Source organism: Pediculus humanus, genomic scaffold (genome assembly GCF_000006295.1).
Source record: "Pediculus humanus corporis 1103172107544 genomic scaffold, whole genome shotgun sequence".
NCBI lineage: Eukaryota > Metazoa > Arthropoda > Insecta > Psocodea > Pediculidae > Pediculus > Pediculus humanus.
In genome coordinates, this window is record NW_002987159.1 from 97,273 (window position 1) to 116,601 (window position 19,329).

A 19,329-nucleotide genomic window follows, 5' to 3' on the forward strand; every position below is an offset into this window, starting at 1 on the left:
CCCCTACCCGTATAAATGTGCATCGCGAGAGTTTTTTTTTTTTTTTTAATGTGTTTCAAAAGTAAATTTTCCTGTTTTTTTCGGGGTTTTTTGTATTTTTTCGGTTAATCTATTTCAATTTTTACTATTATTATTATTATTAATAATAATTTATTACGTAATATATTTGCAATGTTAGTATTATTATTATTATTTTTTTGTGGTAAAAATAAATTTTCTTTGCAGTCACAGTTATCAAATGAAAATTATTAAACGAAGAATACACACACGCACACACACGTTAAATATTTTTTATGTAATAATAATAATAATAATAATAATAATAATAATAAATTCAACGGCGAAATTTTATTACGTAATTATTTTATTAAAATATATAAAAATTATTATTATATTGATCATATGTAGGTGAAGTAAGAAATCAAAAAAAAAAAAAAATCTTTTTTGTTTTAAATATGTATAACGCGCCTTTTTCTTTTTAAAAAAAATAAATAAATTCAAATACATATTATCATTATCATCAATAGGTATTTCAGGTATTAAAAAAAAAAAAAATTATGGCAAAATCGGTATGCCAATAATCTGGTATATTATATAATAAAAAAAGAAAAATTTTTTTATTTCTTTAATAGTTTTTTCGATGAAATTCATTTTGTCTGACATCATAAGTAGAATTTATGTGTTTTTATTATTATTATTATCATTATTATCATTATTATTATTATTATTATTATTATTATTATTATTATTATTATTATTATTATTATTATTATTATTATTATTATTATTATTATTATTATTATTATTATTATTACTATCAATAATAACAAGTTCAGTTTTTTTTTTATTACGAATAGTTGGTATTATTATTGAGAGGGAAGAGTAAGATGAAGTGATTTAATATCTTATTTATCTTGTTTTTTTTTTTTTTATTACGTTAATAAAAATTATTATTATTATTACCTTTAACCGATTATTACCACCTTACAACTGATAATAAATAAATAAATAAATAAATTATAATTTTTTGTATTTGGGTTATTATTATTAATAGGCAAATAAATAAATACGTTGGGGGGATTTATGAAATAATTTTTTTTTTTTTTTTAAATTTGTGAGGCGGTTAAAGGTTGAAGGCCTGTAGGTTAGGTAGGTATCAGGTATATTATTTGAGTAACTCCAAGCAAGCAAACTAATCTCGAGTCGCAAAAAAAAAAAAAAAAACAGGAAACAATAAGGTCAACGACCTATGACGATTTCAACATTTATTTACCGAATTACGTAACACTTATTTGAAGGTACTCCTCCTTAAAGTACCTCCAAGAATTATTATTATACTTTTTTTTTTTTTTAAACGTAATTTAATTAAATAATGTTTAGCTTATTATCTTTTTTCAGTTTCTTTTTGTTATATAATAATAATAATAATAATAATAATAATAATAATAATAATAATTGGTAACTGAAAGTAATAGTAGTAGTAGGTACTCCGTGTGTACTTCTTTTTATAAATTCTTTTTTGAAAAAAAAAAAACTCTATGGAAAATTTTCAAAAAAAAATAACCGTGATATTTAAATTTGAATATTTTGCAACAATGATTTATTTTCTTTTTTAAATTTAAATTTAAATTTAAATTTACAATCGAATAAATAATTTTATTTATTTATTTTTAATAAAATAATAAGTTATTGAATTGTATTTAAAAAAAAAAAAAAAATTATTAAATACTTAAGCGTATATCCACGTTAAATGTCATAGAGTAAGAAAAAAAATAAAAGGAGTTTTCCTGTCGTCGGTGCATAAAACAGTCGTAAAGTTATAAAGAGAAAGGGGGGGAGAGAAAAAAAAAATATATAAAATTGCATTGCAAGTGATGATGTTATCCTAGGTCATGATTATCGTCTGCATTCTAACCTCGAATATACACATCTTAGGGGATGATTATATTGTCCCAGGTCAGGAAACGGTTTGCAAGGGTAAAAGAAAATCATTCCGTAAGATAAACACATGATAAAATAATTTGTTTCCCCCTTGTCGTCCATGGCGGTGTTTTTTTTTTTTTTTTTATCGTTAAATAATTTTCCTGTTTTAAAATTTTTCTGTTAAAAAAAAATCGACGTCATCAACAGAAAATGACGTCGACAGAACTTTAAATAATAAATTGACCCCAAAAAATTTAAAATCAATGTGATTATAATAACATAATAGAATCGGTTATCATAAGCCATTATGTTAATTTTTTTTTTTAAATAGAAATTTATAAATGCAAGGTTAATAATGAACTTATCTAAATCCACGACAAAAGATTATTTCAAGTGCACGCGCCATATTTGAAAAAAGGAAGACAATAATGATAATAATAGTAATAAACGATCGATGGAAAATGATATAACGATTGATTGTTAAGGGAAATTTTTATTATTATTATTATTATTATTATTATTATTATTATTATTATATAGCAAATCGAAACTTTATAGTTTTATTTATAAAGTGTTAGAATAAACAAAAACGATACGGAAAATAAATGAGAGAGAGAGAGATAGAGAGAGTGACAAAAAAAATTTTTTTTTCCCGATTTAAATTACTTTTCTAATCCGTTTTCGATTATATATAAATAAATATTTACAACTCGGAAGTTGTTTGTTGTTTGTTGTTGTTGTTGTTGTCGTTGCAATCGACTGGAAAGGAAAAATACGTCATCATTTGCTGATGACGAAACCTTTTCTATTCACGTCTTTTTATATTTTCCCCTCGAGATTCTTTCTTTCTTTTTTCATTTCGTTCCTTTCCTTTTCTTTCTTTCTCTCTCTTTCACCGATTTTTCATCCTTTTATCCGTCACACGCGGAAGTTGTTGTTCTTCTTCTTACTTCGTCTGCACTCACTCAAAACTGGGAGCGGTCAATGACCTTCTTCACAAGTCAATGAGAAGATCCTGAACAACCTAACAGTCGAATCTTATCTCTCGTAAGTTAAACACGGGGAATGTGCATTTAAAAAAAAATTATTGATAACGTATTATTATTATCGCCATACTATTCGATTACGTCATTTTTATTATTATTATTATTATTTTAATTTTTCGCATCGAATTTATTTATTACGTTTTCCAGCGGGAAAAATGTCGACGTTTTGAAAAAAAAAAAATTTTAAGGCACAGATTTAAATAAAAAAAAAATATGGACGACAACAACAACAACAACAACAGCAGAAGACAACGATATCGTTATAAATTATTATTAAAATCGATGATGTAAAAAAAACAAATTAATTTAATAAATATTTTCTAGGTTAAAAAGTCAAAGGTTAATATCAATTTATTATAACTTTGATTTTTTATTTAATTTTTTCGTCGAACGTTTTAATAATAATAATAATAATTAAAGATCGAAAAATGAAATTTAAAAAAGTAGTAATAATAATAATAGCATCGATTTTAAAAAAGGTAAACCGGAAAATAAAATTTAAAATTAAAAAAAATTTTTTTTTTTTGTATATAATAATAATGAACGAACCTTAAAGGAAAATTCTTTGATCCATGAAAAAAAGCCATTGAACGAATATTTGTATGTTGTAAACCAGATGAAAATCAACAAAGGACGGGCGTTGAACTTAAGAGAGAGAGAGAGAGAGAGAGAGAAAGAGAGAGCAAAAAAAATCTGTCATTTTGTTACATATATAAGTAACCAGCCAGCCATATGTGTGTGTGTGTGATTTTCATCATTTCCTCACCTTTTCACTTTTTTTTTTTTTTTAAATTAATATTTAATCTACCCTCTACCACCACCACCACCCCCTCCCTTATCACCTTTCCTACCCCTCGACCGTAAAAAAAAAAAAACAATCGTTAACGATTTGATAAAAACAACCGTGCTTTACGGTTATGCAAAACTAATATGGCAAATTTCAATTAATGATTGATTTAAAAATTAAACAATCGTTTGCGTGCGTACCTGGAATATAAATAAAAAACCTTAAAAATAAACAAAAAACACGGAAATAAACGAGATGTTCTCTATCGATTCCATGAGAGCGTTCAAAAAGTCAATGAACGAGTAAGGAAGTGAATTCAAGTGAAAGCGTTCAAGTTACACACACACACACACACCAGGGTCATATTTTGTCGGTTACAAAAAACTTTTTTTTTGCCAATTTACTTTACCATTATTATTATTATCATTATTATTATTATTATTATTATTATTATTGTTTTGCACGCGCGTGCGTGCGTGTAACGTTAAAAAAAAAAAGTTACGATTCGAACGTTTCGATTCAATAATAAAAAAAAATTTTTTTTTTTTTGTTTGTTGTAATGCGGTTTTTTCTTTTCTTTTCTTTTCGAATGGCGGGAAATTTAAATTTTTTTTGTTTATTTTTCCATAGAGTAGTGAAAGTTTTTTTAATTATCGAAAAATATTTAATAACTTCCTCTTTGGATGTATTTTCCGGTCGACGAACTGTTAAATGTAATAAAGAATTTTTCGTTTTAAATTCGTAGAAATTTTTGCAAATGTTGTGGTATTTAAAACCGGAAATGAATTCACCGGAAATAAAAAAAAAAAAATCACCCACGCCTTACAACAATTCAGGTTTTATAATTGTTGTTAATAATAAAAATGCCAATGATGATGATAATAATTATTATTATTTCGTGAGTTAAAATAAAAAATAAAAAAAAGCGGATGGAATTTTTTAAAACTCTAAAAAAAAATTTACCGGAAAAATTTAAAAAAAAAATTCGATTTTTTTCTCGTTACTCGGGGGGTAGGGGGCCGTAGGGAGTGGGGGGAACATAAACAAACATTGTGACAACAACAGAATTTTAAAAAAAATAAAAAATTATCACACTTACATTTTCGATACGTTGATCCTTTGATTTCCCACATAAACGTCATCATCATCATCGTCCTCATCATCATCATCACCATCATCATCATCATCATCATCATCATCATCGTCGTCGTCGTAATCATGGAAAAAAATGACGAAGTTGAAAAATATTATTATTCCAACGTAGACTATTTTCCTATATTGTTGTTGTTGTTGTTGTTGTTTTTGTTGTTGTTGTTTTTCCTTAATCTTAACGTTCATGCTAACTAAACAGCTAACATTATTTGTACATAAACAAACGAAATAATAATAATAATAATAAAACGAAACTTTTTATTTTTATTATTATTATTAATATTTCTCACATTTTACTAAAAAAACAAAAAACCTGACCCCGGAATTATTTGCAAAAAAAAAAAAAAAAAAAAAAAAATTAGCATTAGAATGAGTTCATATTAGCAATAATAAAATGTCACTTTTACTTTCGAAAAAAAAAAAAAAAAAAAAACACTCACCGGAAACGAAAAAAAGAGAAATTGAACTTTCATTTTTAGCGTTTGAATAATTTTCTTTCTTTCCTAAATAATAATAATAATACTTTCTACTACTACTACTACTCCTACTACCACCACCACTACTACCTTTAGGATATACTATTGCTATTATAATAGAAGATTATTCTGATAACCCTAAGGTAGTTATTATAATAATAAGGCTCGAGAGAGAGAGAGAGAGAGGGGGGGAGTGAGAGAGAGAGGTACGCCTACAATATACAGGTTCTAGGTCATTACTTTCGATTTTAACCCAAATTTTATTTAATTTTTTTTTTTTTCCGTTAAACTTTTTTTTTTTTTTTTTTACCGTCAAGTTCGATGCCCTTTCATCCGAGTTTTTGTTGTCATATTACATCACACTCAACACTTCCCGTTTATTTTTTTTTTAACTCGTTTTTTTACTTATTATTATTATTATTATTATTAACAATAAATTTATTTATTTATACATCCTCGTTATTAATATTATTAATTTAATTTTTTTTACGAAAATAATAATGATAAACTCGCACTTTTAATAAAAATTTTATTTTATTTATTTTTTTTTATTTAAAATGTAAATAAATATACTATTGCTGTTAACGAACCGAAATAATAATAATAATAATAGTAAATAAATAAATAAATAAATAAAAATTTTTTAAATAAAAATGAGTTTGGTATTCATTGTCGCGGAGTAAAATGTGGCAGCTCGCGAAAGCGTAGAGAGAGAGAGAGAGAGAGAGAGAGAGAGAGAGAGAGAGCAGTGTCATGTGCAATCGTTTCTAAAGTCGTTGACCCCCAAAGCTGGCTCCCCGTCTATCTCTCTTTCTCTCTCTTTCTTTCTCATAGCATTTAAAACCTTCTCTCTTTTATAAATTTTTTTTTTTTTCGCGTGTGTTTGTGTTTTTGTGTGTGTGCGTGTGCGTGTGTGCGAAATGAAATCAAACGCGACAAATTAAATATTTTTCAATTTATTTTCTCTTTTTTTTTTCCTAATAATAATAATAATAATAATAAATCGATTATTATTATTATTTATTCGAACGAATTGATTTTTAATTGATCGATCGATCGATTTATTAATTTCGTTCGTTTTCCACTCCCCTCCTCTCCACACTCCTCCCTTCTCTGTTTTATAGGGTTGCACGTACTCGATACTCGTTTATTGCGAGTACGTAAATTAACCGGATTTTCTCGCCCCGCCCCCGCCTCCACCTTCGCTTCCGCCCCACCCCCTCCTCTCTCTCCTCCCCTAAATTAAAAATTATTTACACACGCACACACGTATAATTTTGTATGAATAAGAAAAACAGATAGAGAATTTTCTTTAAAATTTTCAAAAAAAATTAAAACAAACGCGACATGCGATTGAAAATAATAATAATAATAATAATAATAATAATAATAATAATAATAATAATAATAATATCGTTTATTAATTAAAAATAAATTTATTATTATTTATTAATAAATACTATTTATATATATGTATTTTTTATATTATTCAAAAAAAAAGGCTTTTTATGTATTTTGTTGTTATCGATCTCGGTTTTGGTTTTTTAAATAAGAACTCGCCATAATTTTTTTTAAACGATGTCTTCTTGTGTGTGTGTGTGTGCGCGCGTGCACGCAAGTAAATGAAAAAAGTAAGAAACTATTTATATATTTATTATTTTACGCGATGCCGTGAATTTTTAAAACGACAAGGCTACTTCACACTAACCTCGAAAACCTACGTCTCGTTAACAAAAAAAAATTCGGATTTTCAATCTTTTATTTTAGTATGACTACTACTATTACTATCACTACTACTACTACGTATGTGTATTCAATGATTTGTAACAAAATAAAAAAATAACCGACATTTTCAATAATTTTTAATAATAATAATAATAATTAAAAATAAATGAAAAGTCCGTTGGCTTTTCCTTATATTTTTTACTAAACAATAAATAAAATTTTTTCTTTTGATTTTGGTTTTTTTTTTTCTCTTTTACTATAATTGTCAAGGGCATTATTACATAAATCAATGACTTTGAGTTATAACTACTACGTATACACAAGATATTAATTTTATAAATTTAGAATCTTTTTTTTTCTTTTTTTTTTTATTTAAACATTGCACAAAACGAGAGAGAGAGAGAGAGACTAATAATATATATGTATATTAACCTCATTCGTGGTGGTAATAATGAACGAGAAAAAAAATAAATAAATAAATAAATAAAAATGGGTAATAATATTAATAATGATTATTACACGTGAGAAAATTTCATTCATAAAATAAAGTATGTATATACATATAAAAAAAAAAAATTCCTGCTTGAAAATATTCACATAATCAATATGTATATATGTGAGTGAGTGTATATATGTAAATAGCACCAAAATCGTTCAAGATGAAAAAAAAAAAAATTTAATAATAATAATAATAATAATAATAATGATTACGTAAAATTTATCCTCTTCCCCCTCCCTTCCCCGAACCTTTTCCCCTCCCCCTTTCCGACCCTTTTTCCGGTACCGACAAAATTTCATTTAAAAAAAAAAAAAAAAAAAAAAACAATAAATAATAAATTTTCTTTTCGTTTTTCCTTTTCCTTATCCATGTTCAAAATTCATTCAATGAATTTTCCACGATAATAAATTATTTCATTTACGATGAATGACCGAATCGATTCATCCTCCTCCCGAACGCAACGATGATAATAATAATAATAACGACGATTATTTTTTTTTTTTTTTTTTAATTGATTGTTTTTATAAATTCTATGGCGGATGAAAATTGAGTCCACCAATATTGTTCCTCCCCTTCCAATCTCGATCCGTAAAAACTATCAACGTATTGCACCGTGGATAAAAGCGCTGGAGGATTCGCCTGAAATCAATGATAATAATAATAATGATAATAAAATGGATCGATCGGGAAAAAATAAAAAAAAAACCGAAGCGAATTTTCAACGACTCTATTATTATTGCTAGTCTCAGCACTCATCAACACTCACTGCGATCAAAACGAAAACCAAAACAGGTACGAAATCATCGGCCGCAGGTACGTTTCCATCGACAGCCATCGATAGTAAATTCATTATGGTTGTGGCGCAACGACAAATGCAAGAGACTTTATCCTTAGGAGTTTTATATGCTGCAAGGGCGGATATTTCAGCCTGAGCTGAAGGCCAGGGGCATTCCACGTGAAATATCTAAAATTTATTATTATTATTATTATTATTATTATGAAATCGAGGTTGTTGTTTGTTGTTGTTGTTGTTGTTATTGATGCATTTGCTATTTTGAACGGCCTTGACGCGACCTAAATAAACGGACCGACTCACCTTCGGAATTTGAAGAGCTTTATGATTTGGTGTAATTATCGAGGCCAAGTTTTTCATGTGCTCGTGTAAGACACTGTTAACAAACGCGTATTTAAAGTGCATTAATTTACTTTTTGTATTGTTCGTACATTTTTTTATTTAGTGTAAATGTTTTAAAAAAATGAAGAGAAAATACTTACTGATCTCTATATCTGTCCACGTCTCCATTGGGATACAATGCGTACGGATACACTCTACTAATGATCGCAGTTTCAATTATTGATCTTGCTTGTTCGAGTTGTGCATCGTTTGCACCTGAAAATAAATAAATAAATAAATAAATTAATTAATTAAAAGTTTTTCTTCCCCCTCCCCCCTCCCCCCCGGGAATCAAAGGAATACCGATCCAATTGTGATCTTTTTCCAATTGATGAGACAACTCCATTAAAAACTTATCGAGCAAATCCGTTTTCTCGTCGGGCAACGACAACTGTTGAAATTCTTTCGAAAAAGATCGGCAAATGTCTTCTCTTCTCTCCAAAAATATCCGAACACATAAGGCAACTAGGAACTTTTGACAGACCCTGCTGTCCGATTCTACTCTTTCGATCATTCTTTCGAAATGCGCTATGGAAGACAAAAGAGTCTGCCTGGATCGCACGAGGTAAGCAATGTACGGTGCACGATTTTGATAATCTTCTTTCAGGGATTTGAACAGTCTTCGGCAACCTTCGTAATCGAACAACCTCACGCAACGCAGAGTTTCTTGCAGCTGAGACACCAACGATCGATTTTGCAAATTAACCGCTTCCGCTAATTGAAGTTTCAGAAAAGAAACCAATTGATCTTCTGACTAAAGAACAAAAAAAATGATTCTTGTTTCGTCTTCTTTTTTTTTTTTTTTTTTTTTAAATGAAAATATGTTGGTACGCTTGACTATTAAATAAAAAAAAAAAAAAAAAAACTTACAACAACGGATCCAGAATTGTAAATGTGCAAATCAGAATTGCACAAAACAAGTCTTAATTTTCTCTTTGCATTTATAAAAAGAGATTCATCGGATAAACCTTCGTCTTCGTCTGCTTCAATTAATTTTTTTTCAATTAAATCGGTTGGTACTAAAACTTCTGCTTCCGTCGCAGGTTTATTCCTATATTTAGCTAAAATGTCTTCGATTGCATCTGAATAGGAAAACATGTCAAACATATCAAACATATTTACAAATTTTACTATAAATGTAAATGTGAGATAATAATGATAATCACCTCCACCATTTTGTACACCTTTTTCTTCTAGAGTTTCCTGTTCGTTGCTATTTTTGGCTCCGTTGAAAATTTTGAAATTTCCAACGGAAATATTTTCCTCGAATCGACCCAAATCCTCTCCCTTAAAATGTTTTATTTTTCTACTTTTGAAAGACATTTTTAAATTTCTAAAAAATCCTTTTCTTTGTTTTTGATCTTCGTCTAAAAACTCCTTTAAAAAAAAAAAAAAAAAAAAAAAATTTCGAATTAAAAATAAATCAATTTTTTTTTATGTCTACTGCATCGTTGCATCGTTGCAATTATGTACCTTATCACCTCTTTCTGCTGTCTTATCAAAACTAATACTTTTTGGAATGGCTCCAGTTACGCTAGCATTTACTTTCTCAATATTTCTTACTACTACTGGTTGCGGCTGAGCTGCAGTTCCCGAATTACTTCCGCTGCTGCTAGTGGATGCTAAACTAGTTGAACTTAAGAAAACCTTTTCAGATTCATCTCCCTGTCGGAGGGGGGAAGGGAAAAAGAAAACATCAAAATAAGCAAATAAGAAAAATTTACATTCAAGTTATTATTGTTTGATTTCTTATTTATTCTTAATTTAATTTTTTTTTTATTTATTTTATTTTTGTGTTTGCTCTTGTCTCACTTACCTCTTGCTTTAATTTCATTTCATTAAATTTATAAGGTAACGCGTAAGAAACTTGAGGTTTGGAATTATTTAAATATGCAGAATTTGAAGGCAAGTGTGAGGAAGAAGCAAATGCATTAGATAATAAGGGGGAAGGTGGAGTAATGTCGCTGTCGTCGAACAGAGCGGATGCTTCTTCGCTGACGTCATTATTTCCGTCAGGTAAAACGCGCAATCCGATTTCCTGTTCGACAACAGCCACAGTAGAATTATCTACGGATACTTTTTGTGAACGGTCATTAGGCACTAAATTAGCTTCGGGAAGAAGATTTTCGATACCATTAGATAGAGATTGCAACTGGGATGGTTGAGGTGATCTGGAACGAGGCGCAGATCCACTCCTTCCATTTCTCATTGGACCATTTGTTTGAACCGCAGATTTTGTGTCCATCTTGTCAATGACGTGTATCATTCTATTACTATCCACATTATTCGTGCCTGAATTAAGGAAAATTATTTGTCGTATTAAAATTTTTCCCTTAAAAAGAAAAAAAGAAAATTTGATAAAAAATTAAAAATTTACTCGATTTACTAAAGTTTCTAGCTATGCCAGAATCGACGAACTCTATAGTTCTCCTTCGATAATCCGACTTAACTCCTCCTCTTCCGGTTACATTCCACATATCAGCTCGAGTTGGTGAAGGAGGAACATTTAAGGAAATTCTATTAGAAGAATCCTTTATGGGACGAAACGCACTGTTATGCGGAGGTGGAGTTTCTCCACCATCGACCTCTCCCCTCATACCAAACTCTGAATGAGCTGTGTCATCTGATCGAGCGACGCTAGCCGTATCATCTGACCGGGCCACACTTGCAGTATCATCCGTGTCAACTTCAGTCAATCTTTCGGAATCAGATGTGAGAACGTCTGTGCTCCAGGCTTCAGACGCCGTTTCGGAAACATCCAAAGAATGCTAAAAAAAAAAGTTAAAATTCGAAAATTTTTATGCAAAATTTTTTTTGAAGTAATTAGTTTTTATTTACTCACTTGAATAAATGGATGAGAAGGTACGTCAACTTCAGGAGGTCGAGGAAAATTTCTTTCGGACTGTTCGACAGTTTCACTATCACTTGCTAATACATCAGTGCTCCAAGTATCACTAACCAAAGACTTTGTTTCATCACCTAACACTTCCTGCTTCTTTATTTCAAATTTTCCAAATTTATCATCAATGTCGGATCGGGTTTGTTTTGAAACAGATGGAACGACTTGTCGATGTTCGGTGACATTACCCCGAATTTCTTCTTCTCCTCCGCGACCTTCATCTCCTTCGGTAATTTGTGACGATGGAGTATCACGTCCTTAAAAACAAAAAAGTTTTAATTTAACAAAATAAAAAGGAGGGTAATTATATATGAAAATTTAGCTTTAAAACGAACCCGATATATTGGGTGTTCCTCTACCAGATACATTTGCAGAAACCATGTCTGATAAGTTATCATTTTGATCTTCATTTTCTGATTCCAGCGATGAAGCTCCACTGTGATTAGAAGCGGCTTCTGACACAGCTTCAAGATTATCACTAGTGTTTCCAATTGATCCCTCGTCATGAGAAAGAGAAAATCTAAAAGAAAAACAAAATTTAAAAAAAAAAAAAAAAGATTTTCTTAAAAAAAAGAAAGCTATGAAATTTACCTAGTGCGTTTCTCTTGTCCCTCTCCTCTTGATTCTACATCAGATTTTCCTAATGTCTGGTCTCCCTTCACGCCAATGGAAATGGCATCAGCTTGTCTTTTGACTTCAACCTCTAAAACTTTCTGTTCTGGTAAAAGTCCAACCGGTTCTCCATCTCTTCCAGATAAAGGTATTACCAAAATTTGTAACGGCTGTTCTTCTTCTGCTTTAGAATCATCAACATTGTCAAGATTTCCCAATAAATTAGCACCTAAAGCTGAAGTATGATTTCTTTGGCGATTAACTGTAAAGAAAAAAAATTTTAGACTTTTTTTTTTAAAACTACATTTTATACAATTAACCATTAAACACTCATTATTTGTAAAAGGGTTAATACAAAATTTATTTTTGTGCCACCTAATGTAATAGTAACCTTTTTATTTAAAAAAAAAAAAAAAAAAAAAGAATCGAAAGAAAAATTTTGCATGAACCTTTACTCAACAAAACAGAAGATTTCCTTAAAAGGGAAGATTCTTGACTGCTGCTAGCACTGTTCATGGATTTTTCAGATTGATGTTTTGGAGTAGAACTTTTGTAACCATTTGTCCACGTCGGTGGTAGTCTTGATATTAAATTTTCTAATTGTCTTTTATCAAAAGTATCATTTTCACTTTTTAATATATTTTGAAAAAATTTGACCTGAAATTTACACAGTTTTTTTTTTTTTTTTATTAGTAAAATTATAAAGAGTAATGTGTTTTAAAACTCTTAACATGTTTTTTTTTTTTTATTAAAAAAAAAAATTATTACCAAATTATTAAGTTCACAGTGAGTAAATAATGCTGCTGATCTTAATATTCCTTCTATTTCGGTATTGTCTTCATTCGGAGGTGGTTCATCAAGAGTTTCACTATAATTACCCAAAATTCTATCGAGAAAACTAGATACAGAATCCTGGAAAATAATAATTGTGTAAACTTCAAGGTGTATATAAATAAAAGAAAGAATATGTAGTGTATATAAGAAAACAAAACTTACAGAATGGAACTTATCATACAGGTCAGCAACTTTACCATCAATTTCTTGATATTTTCTCATTGCTAACATTTGTAAAATTTGAGCTACTTGCATAAGATTAAATCTAGCTATATAACCAATTGGCACATCAGTTATTCCATAAGGCTCTGGATTAACAACAGCTGGACAGATAAAGTATGTAAATACTAAATCAATGCAAATTTCATATATCTAAAAAAAAATAAAAACAAGTTAGCGAAAAGTATGAAAACATTAATAAATTTAATAATAATAAAGTTACCTCTTTTTCACCCAAATAGCCGGATTTTCTAAAAAGTCCAGCCATTTGCCTAACAAGCCAACAAACACTGGTAGGAAAGCAATGCATGTTTTCTTGTAAACTGAATATAAAATTATCAGTTAAATTCACTAATTTTTTTATGATCCATTCCCTATGTTTTTGAAGTTTAGCTGTATAATCAGGTGTACCCTCTAAACCAAATTTTTTTATTCTCTCCTCATTTGGAAATCTAATGACAGCTTTATCTGGATCAATGTCTAAAAACATTTCATCCTCCATGAGTAATTTTATTATTGGATAATGCAAGGCAGCGGTTAAAAATAATTTTGCAGAGTATAAATTTTCATGGAACAAAGAATAAAATCGAGCAAAAGCACAGGATCCATGTCTTAACATTCTTCTTGGGTTTTCCGAAGGCACAAGTTGTAAAGCAGTTAATTTTTGCAGCAATTTGAGTACTGTAATTTTGTCTTCCGGTAATAAACAACTGCCAAACAAACCACCAGAAAGAGAATAAACAATTTCCGGCATTGAATCGGGAAAAATTTTATCACCAACACTCAAACAATTTGCAACAAGTTCAACATTGCTTTGTAATATGCTTAAGAATTCACCATACGCTAATGCATCTTGATATCCGATAATTTTATATGCATCAACAAAAACTACATTTTCCGCAGTGAAATTTCTCTGACTTAATAGAGCAGGCAAACAGTCAACTTTGGCCAAAATTAAATGATTAAGATTTATTCTTTGGTGAGATGAAATCCATGCCAATTGAGCAAGATTTTTAGATACATCTTTCAATTTTTCATTTAATATTTTTAAACTTTGTTGTTCTGAGGATGTAAACAATCTTTCTCTTCTTAAATGTGAAGCCAAATCACTAAGTTCCCAGTTACTTAACATTTTAAAAATAATTCAACTGAAAATAAATAACGTAAAAATATGTTACTTTCTTTCAAAAAATTTATTTACTTTTGTTTACAATTGATCGAGGTCAATATTTTGACACAGAATAACTAAATATAAAAATTCTAACAAATCACCATAACTAATAAATAAATACTATCATGTACATAAATCAAAATTCTTCGTATAACGTATATAAATGTAAAAAATATTTCAGCTAAGCTTAGCTGCTTGTATTAACAACAAAAAAGTGACGTTAGAGTAACCACTCATATTTTATTTAGGTCAATGTAATAAAAACATTAAATATTATTATTATTTTTAAAAAAAATAACTTTGATTTGCATCTTTACTGTTTAATCAAATAAGACAGAATAATACCATTCAACGTTTTGTTTAATCACAAGAAAAAAAAAAAAAAAACAGAAATATAAATTGAGTGGGAGTTTCCTGGACAAGTGACCTTGACAAAAAAAAAAAAAATAACACAATGCACTTGGCAGAAAGAAACTTGCAAATACAATCGAACCTTTTTTTTTTTTTTATATATAAATAATATTTAATAAAAACAAAATTATTTAACCATTTACTATATTTAACAACTTCATAAATATAAACAAATAATAACGGTATAAAACCACATTGTAATTAAAACTTAAAGAGTGCGTTCTTTCTTAAATTTCGGCCGCTACAAATTTGAAGTTGGAGTAACGACAAAAATCCCTGACGAATAATAATTTTCATTCATTAAATCCTATCGATAAAGAAAAAATTTTTTTTTGTCAAATTTTATTAGTAGGAAATAGACAAAATAATAATTTTAAAACTGTTTTATTATTTATTGATCTTAAAAAAAAAAAAAAAATAATAACTTGGAATAAAAAAATATAAATTCCAATAAATATTTTCAAAAATGTAAATGATTCGTTTTCAAAAATTATAAATTTTTATCAGTTTTTGAGGTCAACAGTTATTACTGCATCAAAAAAAATCTAATTTTATTTTTTGATTTTAATTTTTATTAGGAAAAATAATCCGTGAAAAATCGAAAATGATTATTGGTTATAAAAAAAAAAGAAAAATTTATTCGAAATTATATTTACAACAACGACAGATAGAATCGAATATGAGCTTACGTATTCGCTATACTAAGGAAAACAAGTTAGATTGAAGTAAAACTTTTTTCACATCAATTACGCACCAAACGCATATCGTATCATTTACGCATTTTTAAAACGATTATTTAAAAATTTTAACTTTCGAAAAAAAAAAAACTGTTAAAAAATAAATAATTATTAATTAACGTTAAATAATTAAAATAAAATATAATACTTTTCATTATTTAACGAACTTATAAAAAAAATAATTAAAAAACTAATGAACAATGTGAATATGACGAACATAATGACTTGGCACTTGCCGACAACCACTTGTCTAGAAGGAAGGAAAAATTTTAAGTCGCAATCAAAGTTCTAATTTATTTAAGGACGGTTGTATTTTTAAATTAATGTTGTTTATCCTTATCAACCTATTGTATTATTTACATTAATAACTAATTTTTTTTTACTTTTATCGAAAATATGGAAGAAAAACCAGTTAAACTTTTTACAAGAAATGATGTTAGTAAGAGTAAAAACAGTAAATCTACTCAAATAATTATACATAATATTGTTTATGATGTAACTGAGTTTTTAAATGAGGTAAGTTATTTCCTTTTCTTTTGTTAATAAAATTAAAATCAATTAAGAAATTACAGGTGAAAATATATCCCATTAATATGAAAAATATTAATAAGTGATAAGCAACAATGTGATTTATTTGCAAAAAAAAGAAATTGATACTAAGGGTTAAGTAATTATTTCTTTTGGTTTTGTTGCCAAGTTAAAAAAAGTATTTTTTGTCACCTCAAAGATATTAATTATGTAATTCATTAAACATGTTAGATATTATAATGTGATTTTTAAAAAATCACACACAAGAGTTTCGAAAAGAAAAAAGAAAAAGAAACATTGATTAATGTAATTGTAATTAATTATTGCTCATTTATCATATTCAAATATTTAATGTTTATTATTATTATTATTATTCCAGAAGATTCTTAATACTTTTAACGATAAAAAATTTTTTATTTTACATTTAAAAGCACCCTGGGGGTGAAGAAGTACTCTTAGATCATGCAGGAAAAGATGCAACAGAGGCTTTCGAAGATGTAGGTCATTCGAGGGATGCCAGAGATATGATGAGTAAATACAAAATTGGGGAACTTAATGAGGTAAATATTATTATTATTATTATTATTATTTTTTTTTTTAAAAAATTTCTTTTCGAATAATTTTTTTAAATATTTTTACTCAAGTTAAAAATAAACATTCAGCACATGTTTCTCGCTCTAATTTTTATATGTAAATGTTTAACTGTTTGAAAAAAAAAAATTTTACGCTATAACATGCCTTCAAGCATTTAATTTTAAACTGTAAAAATGTAATTAATACACACACACACACACACATGTATATCGTTTTTCCTTATTTTTACATTCAGAAACATTTTTTTAACATGTCGAATGTATTTTACACAGAGTATATAAATTTTATTCGAATGCAAAAAATCAAGTTGTTGTCGTTGTGGGTGTAAATACTTTTTTCTTTTTTTTTTTTTTAAATTATTTTAAAATCATTAAAATTAATTAAAAAATTTTATAACCTCATTTGTGAAAAAGTTTTCCTTTTTTTTTAATTTGAGAGAGAGAGAAAAAAAATTTATTGTTGATTTTTTTATTTTAATTAAACAACACCACCGAGTTATTATTATATAACAATAACCACTTAATGACACTTCTACTTAACTGTAAAGAAAAAAACTTTTTTTTCTTCATACAACTTTGTACAATAATAATAATTACAACACAAAAGTGTGTATGTGTGTGTGCGCGTGTGCGTGTAAACCAAGGCGTCTCATTAAATTATTTTGGGTTAATTTCTTTCTTTTTTTTTTTTTTTTTTTTCTCAAAAAACCTTTTTCTTAACATTTTTTTAATTACTTTATCAAATTAACATTTTCACCGTTATTTTATTTTATATAAAGAATTAAAACTTAATTTTATTATTATTATTATTATTAACTGACCAAAATTTAAAAAAAATTTTTTTTTTTTATAGGGAGTACAAAAAAAAAAATGAGAAGCCTAAGGTGAAGGATTAACAACCCAAAAAATATTAACCTTCTTTAAATTTTTTTGTTTTTTTTTGTTTTTTTTTTTTGCTAAAAATTTTTATTTATTTTATTTATTTTGAGATAAAAATGGCAAAATTCAACAGTCAATCTATTAAAAAATTTATTAAATCCATAAAAAAAAAAAAAAACTAACAACTATTAACTATTTATTGTATTTATTTATTTATTATTTAATTTAATTATTAATTTATTTTTATGTTTAATTTTTAAATAAAAGCATTTATTACCTTTAAAGTAAAAAAGGAAAAAAAATTCTGCCCCCCCCATCTTCCCCCTCCCCCCTAAAATTTATTATTATTATTTTTATTATTATTAATAAATTATAAATAAAATTTACGACTTTATTCGTTATCAAATTTAAAACCGAATTTTATGATTTTACGGATATTAAAAAAAAAAAAAGGAAAATAATAATAATAAAATAAATAAATAATAATAATAATTACCTAAAACATTTTTTTTTTTTACATATACCTGGGGAGAAGGGGAGGGAAGGGGAGGAAGAGGGTAGGAAGTTTAATGGGGAATTAAATGGTCATTATTAAATGGATTAATGACGTCATAGATTTAAAAAAAAAAAAAAAAAAAACATTTTTCCCGTCTATGTAATTTTAATTTCGAATGATTATTATCATTATTATTATTGTTGTTTTTTTTTTTTTATATTTACAGGAAGAAAAAGTAAAAACGACCGAAAAAACAATTAGGGATTGGGTAGAGAAAAAAAATGACGATCATAGGTAAGTTTTTCCGACATTTTTCCGACAGAAAAAAAAAAAAAAGGAAAAAAGAAAATTACCTTTCGTTGGTTTTTCTTTTGCACGTCCTGTCGTCGTTTTCTTTTCTTTTCTTTCTACTTTTTATTAAGACGTAATTACTTAAGGTATTATTATTATTATTACGTAATTGTCGTCTGCTGTATAATTTTCTTTTTTTTTTTTTTTTTTTTTTTTATTACGGAAGTAAAACGACGAGAGCTGTAAAAAAAAAAAAAAAAAAAAATTAATTATTTTCAATTTTATAGACGTAGTAAAAAAAAAAACCCCCAACGCCCGGAAATTTTCTTTTTTTTTTTTTTTTTTTTTTTTCTTTTTGATTTATTAATCATGAATAATAATCATTAAAAAAAAAAAAAAACAGGTTAATTATTTTATGGTTTATAAATCGAATATTCATAATTTTTTTTTTTTTTCAACGTTGAAGGAAAAACCGCAAAAGAAAAATGTTTTCCTTCTCTCTCTCTCTCTCGCTTTCGACAATCGGAAAATTTTTTACGACATTAATTAATATCGTGACGTTTTCGAAAGATAATTTTTTTAATTCGATTCGATTGAAAAAAAAAACGGAAAAGTTTTTTTAATTTTAAAACCGAGATGGAAGAAGAAGAAGAAGATAAAGATGAAAATGAGAAAAGAGATGAAGAAGAGGAAGAAGAAGAAAAAAAATAAGAAAAAGAAGAAGAAAAATTGACGTAATAAAAAATAAAAATGATTTCATTAAAAGCGAACTTTATTCTCGACCGAATCGAAAACCGGAATTTGATTATTATTATTATTATTATTATCATTATTATTTTTCATGTCGAGATGCGAGAAATCCGTACAAAAAAGAAAA

The 19,329-nt window shown here is 27.3% G+C and overlaps 2 protein-coding genes across 2 annotated transcripts; one reads left to right on the forward strand and one right to left on the reverse strand.

The window, feature by feature from the left end:
* Positions 1–8,115: 8,115 nt before the first annotated feature.
* On the reverse strand, positions 8,116–14,478 carry Phum_PHUM195360 (uncharacterized protein; the record flags this gene model as incomplete). The annotated part of the gene is made up of 18 exons (XM_002425342.1): positions 8,116–8,247; positions 8,375–8,572; positions 8,705–8,777; positions 8,884–8,998; positions 9,086–9,536; positions 9,653–9,864; positions 9,949–10,159; positions 10,256–10,447; positions 10,599–11,074; positions 11,169–11,550; positions 11,625–11,938; positions 12,017–12,201; positions 12,273–12,555; positions 12,743–12,950; positions 13,062–13,205; positions 13,290–13,499; positions 13,570–14,027; positions 14,070–14,478. The coding sequence occupies 18 exons, from the start codon at positions 14,476–14,478 to the stop codon at positions 8,116–8,118; spliced, it is 4,653 nt and encodes a 1,550-aa protein (XP_002425387.1).
* A 1,583-nt stretch (positions 14,479–16,061) lies between these two features.
* Phum_PHUM195370 (Cytochrome b5, putative) lies at positions 16,062–18,459 on the forward strand (the record flags this gene model as incomplete). Its single annotated transcript, XM_002425343.1, has 3 exons — positions 16,062–16,181; positions 16,625–16,753; positions 18,388–18,459. The coding sequence occupies 3 exons, from the start codon at positions 16,062–16,064 to the stop codon at positions 18,457–18,459; spliced, it is 321 nt and encodes a 106-aa protein (XP_002425388.1).
* Between the last annotated feature and the right edge of the window lie 870 nt (positions 18,460–19,329).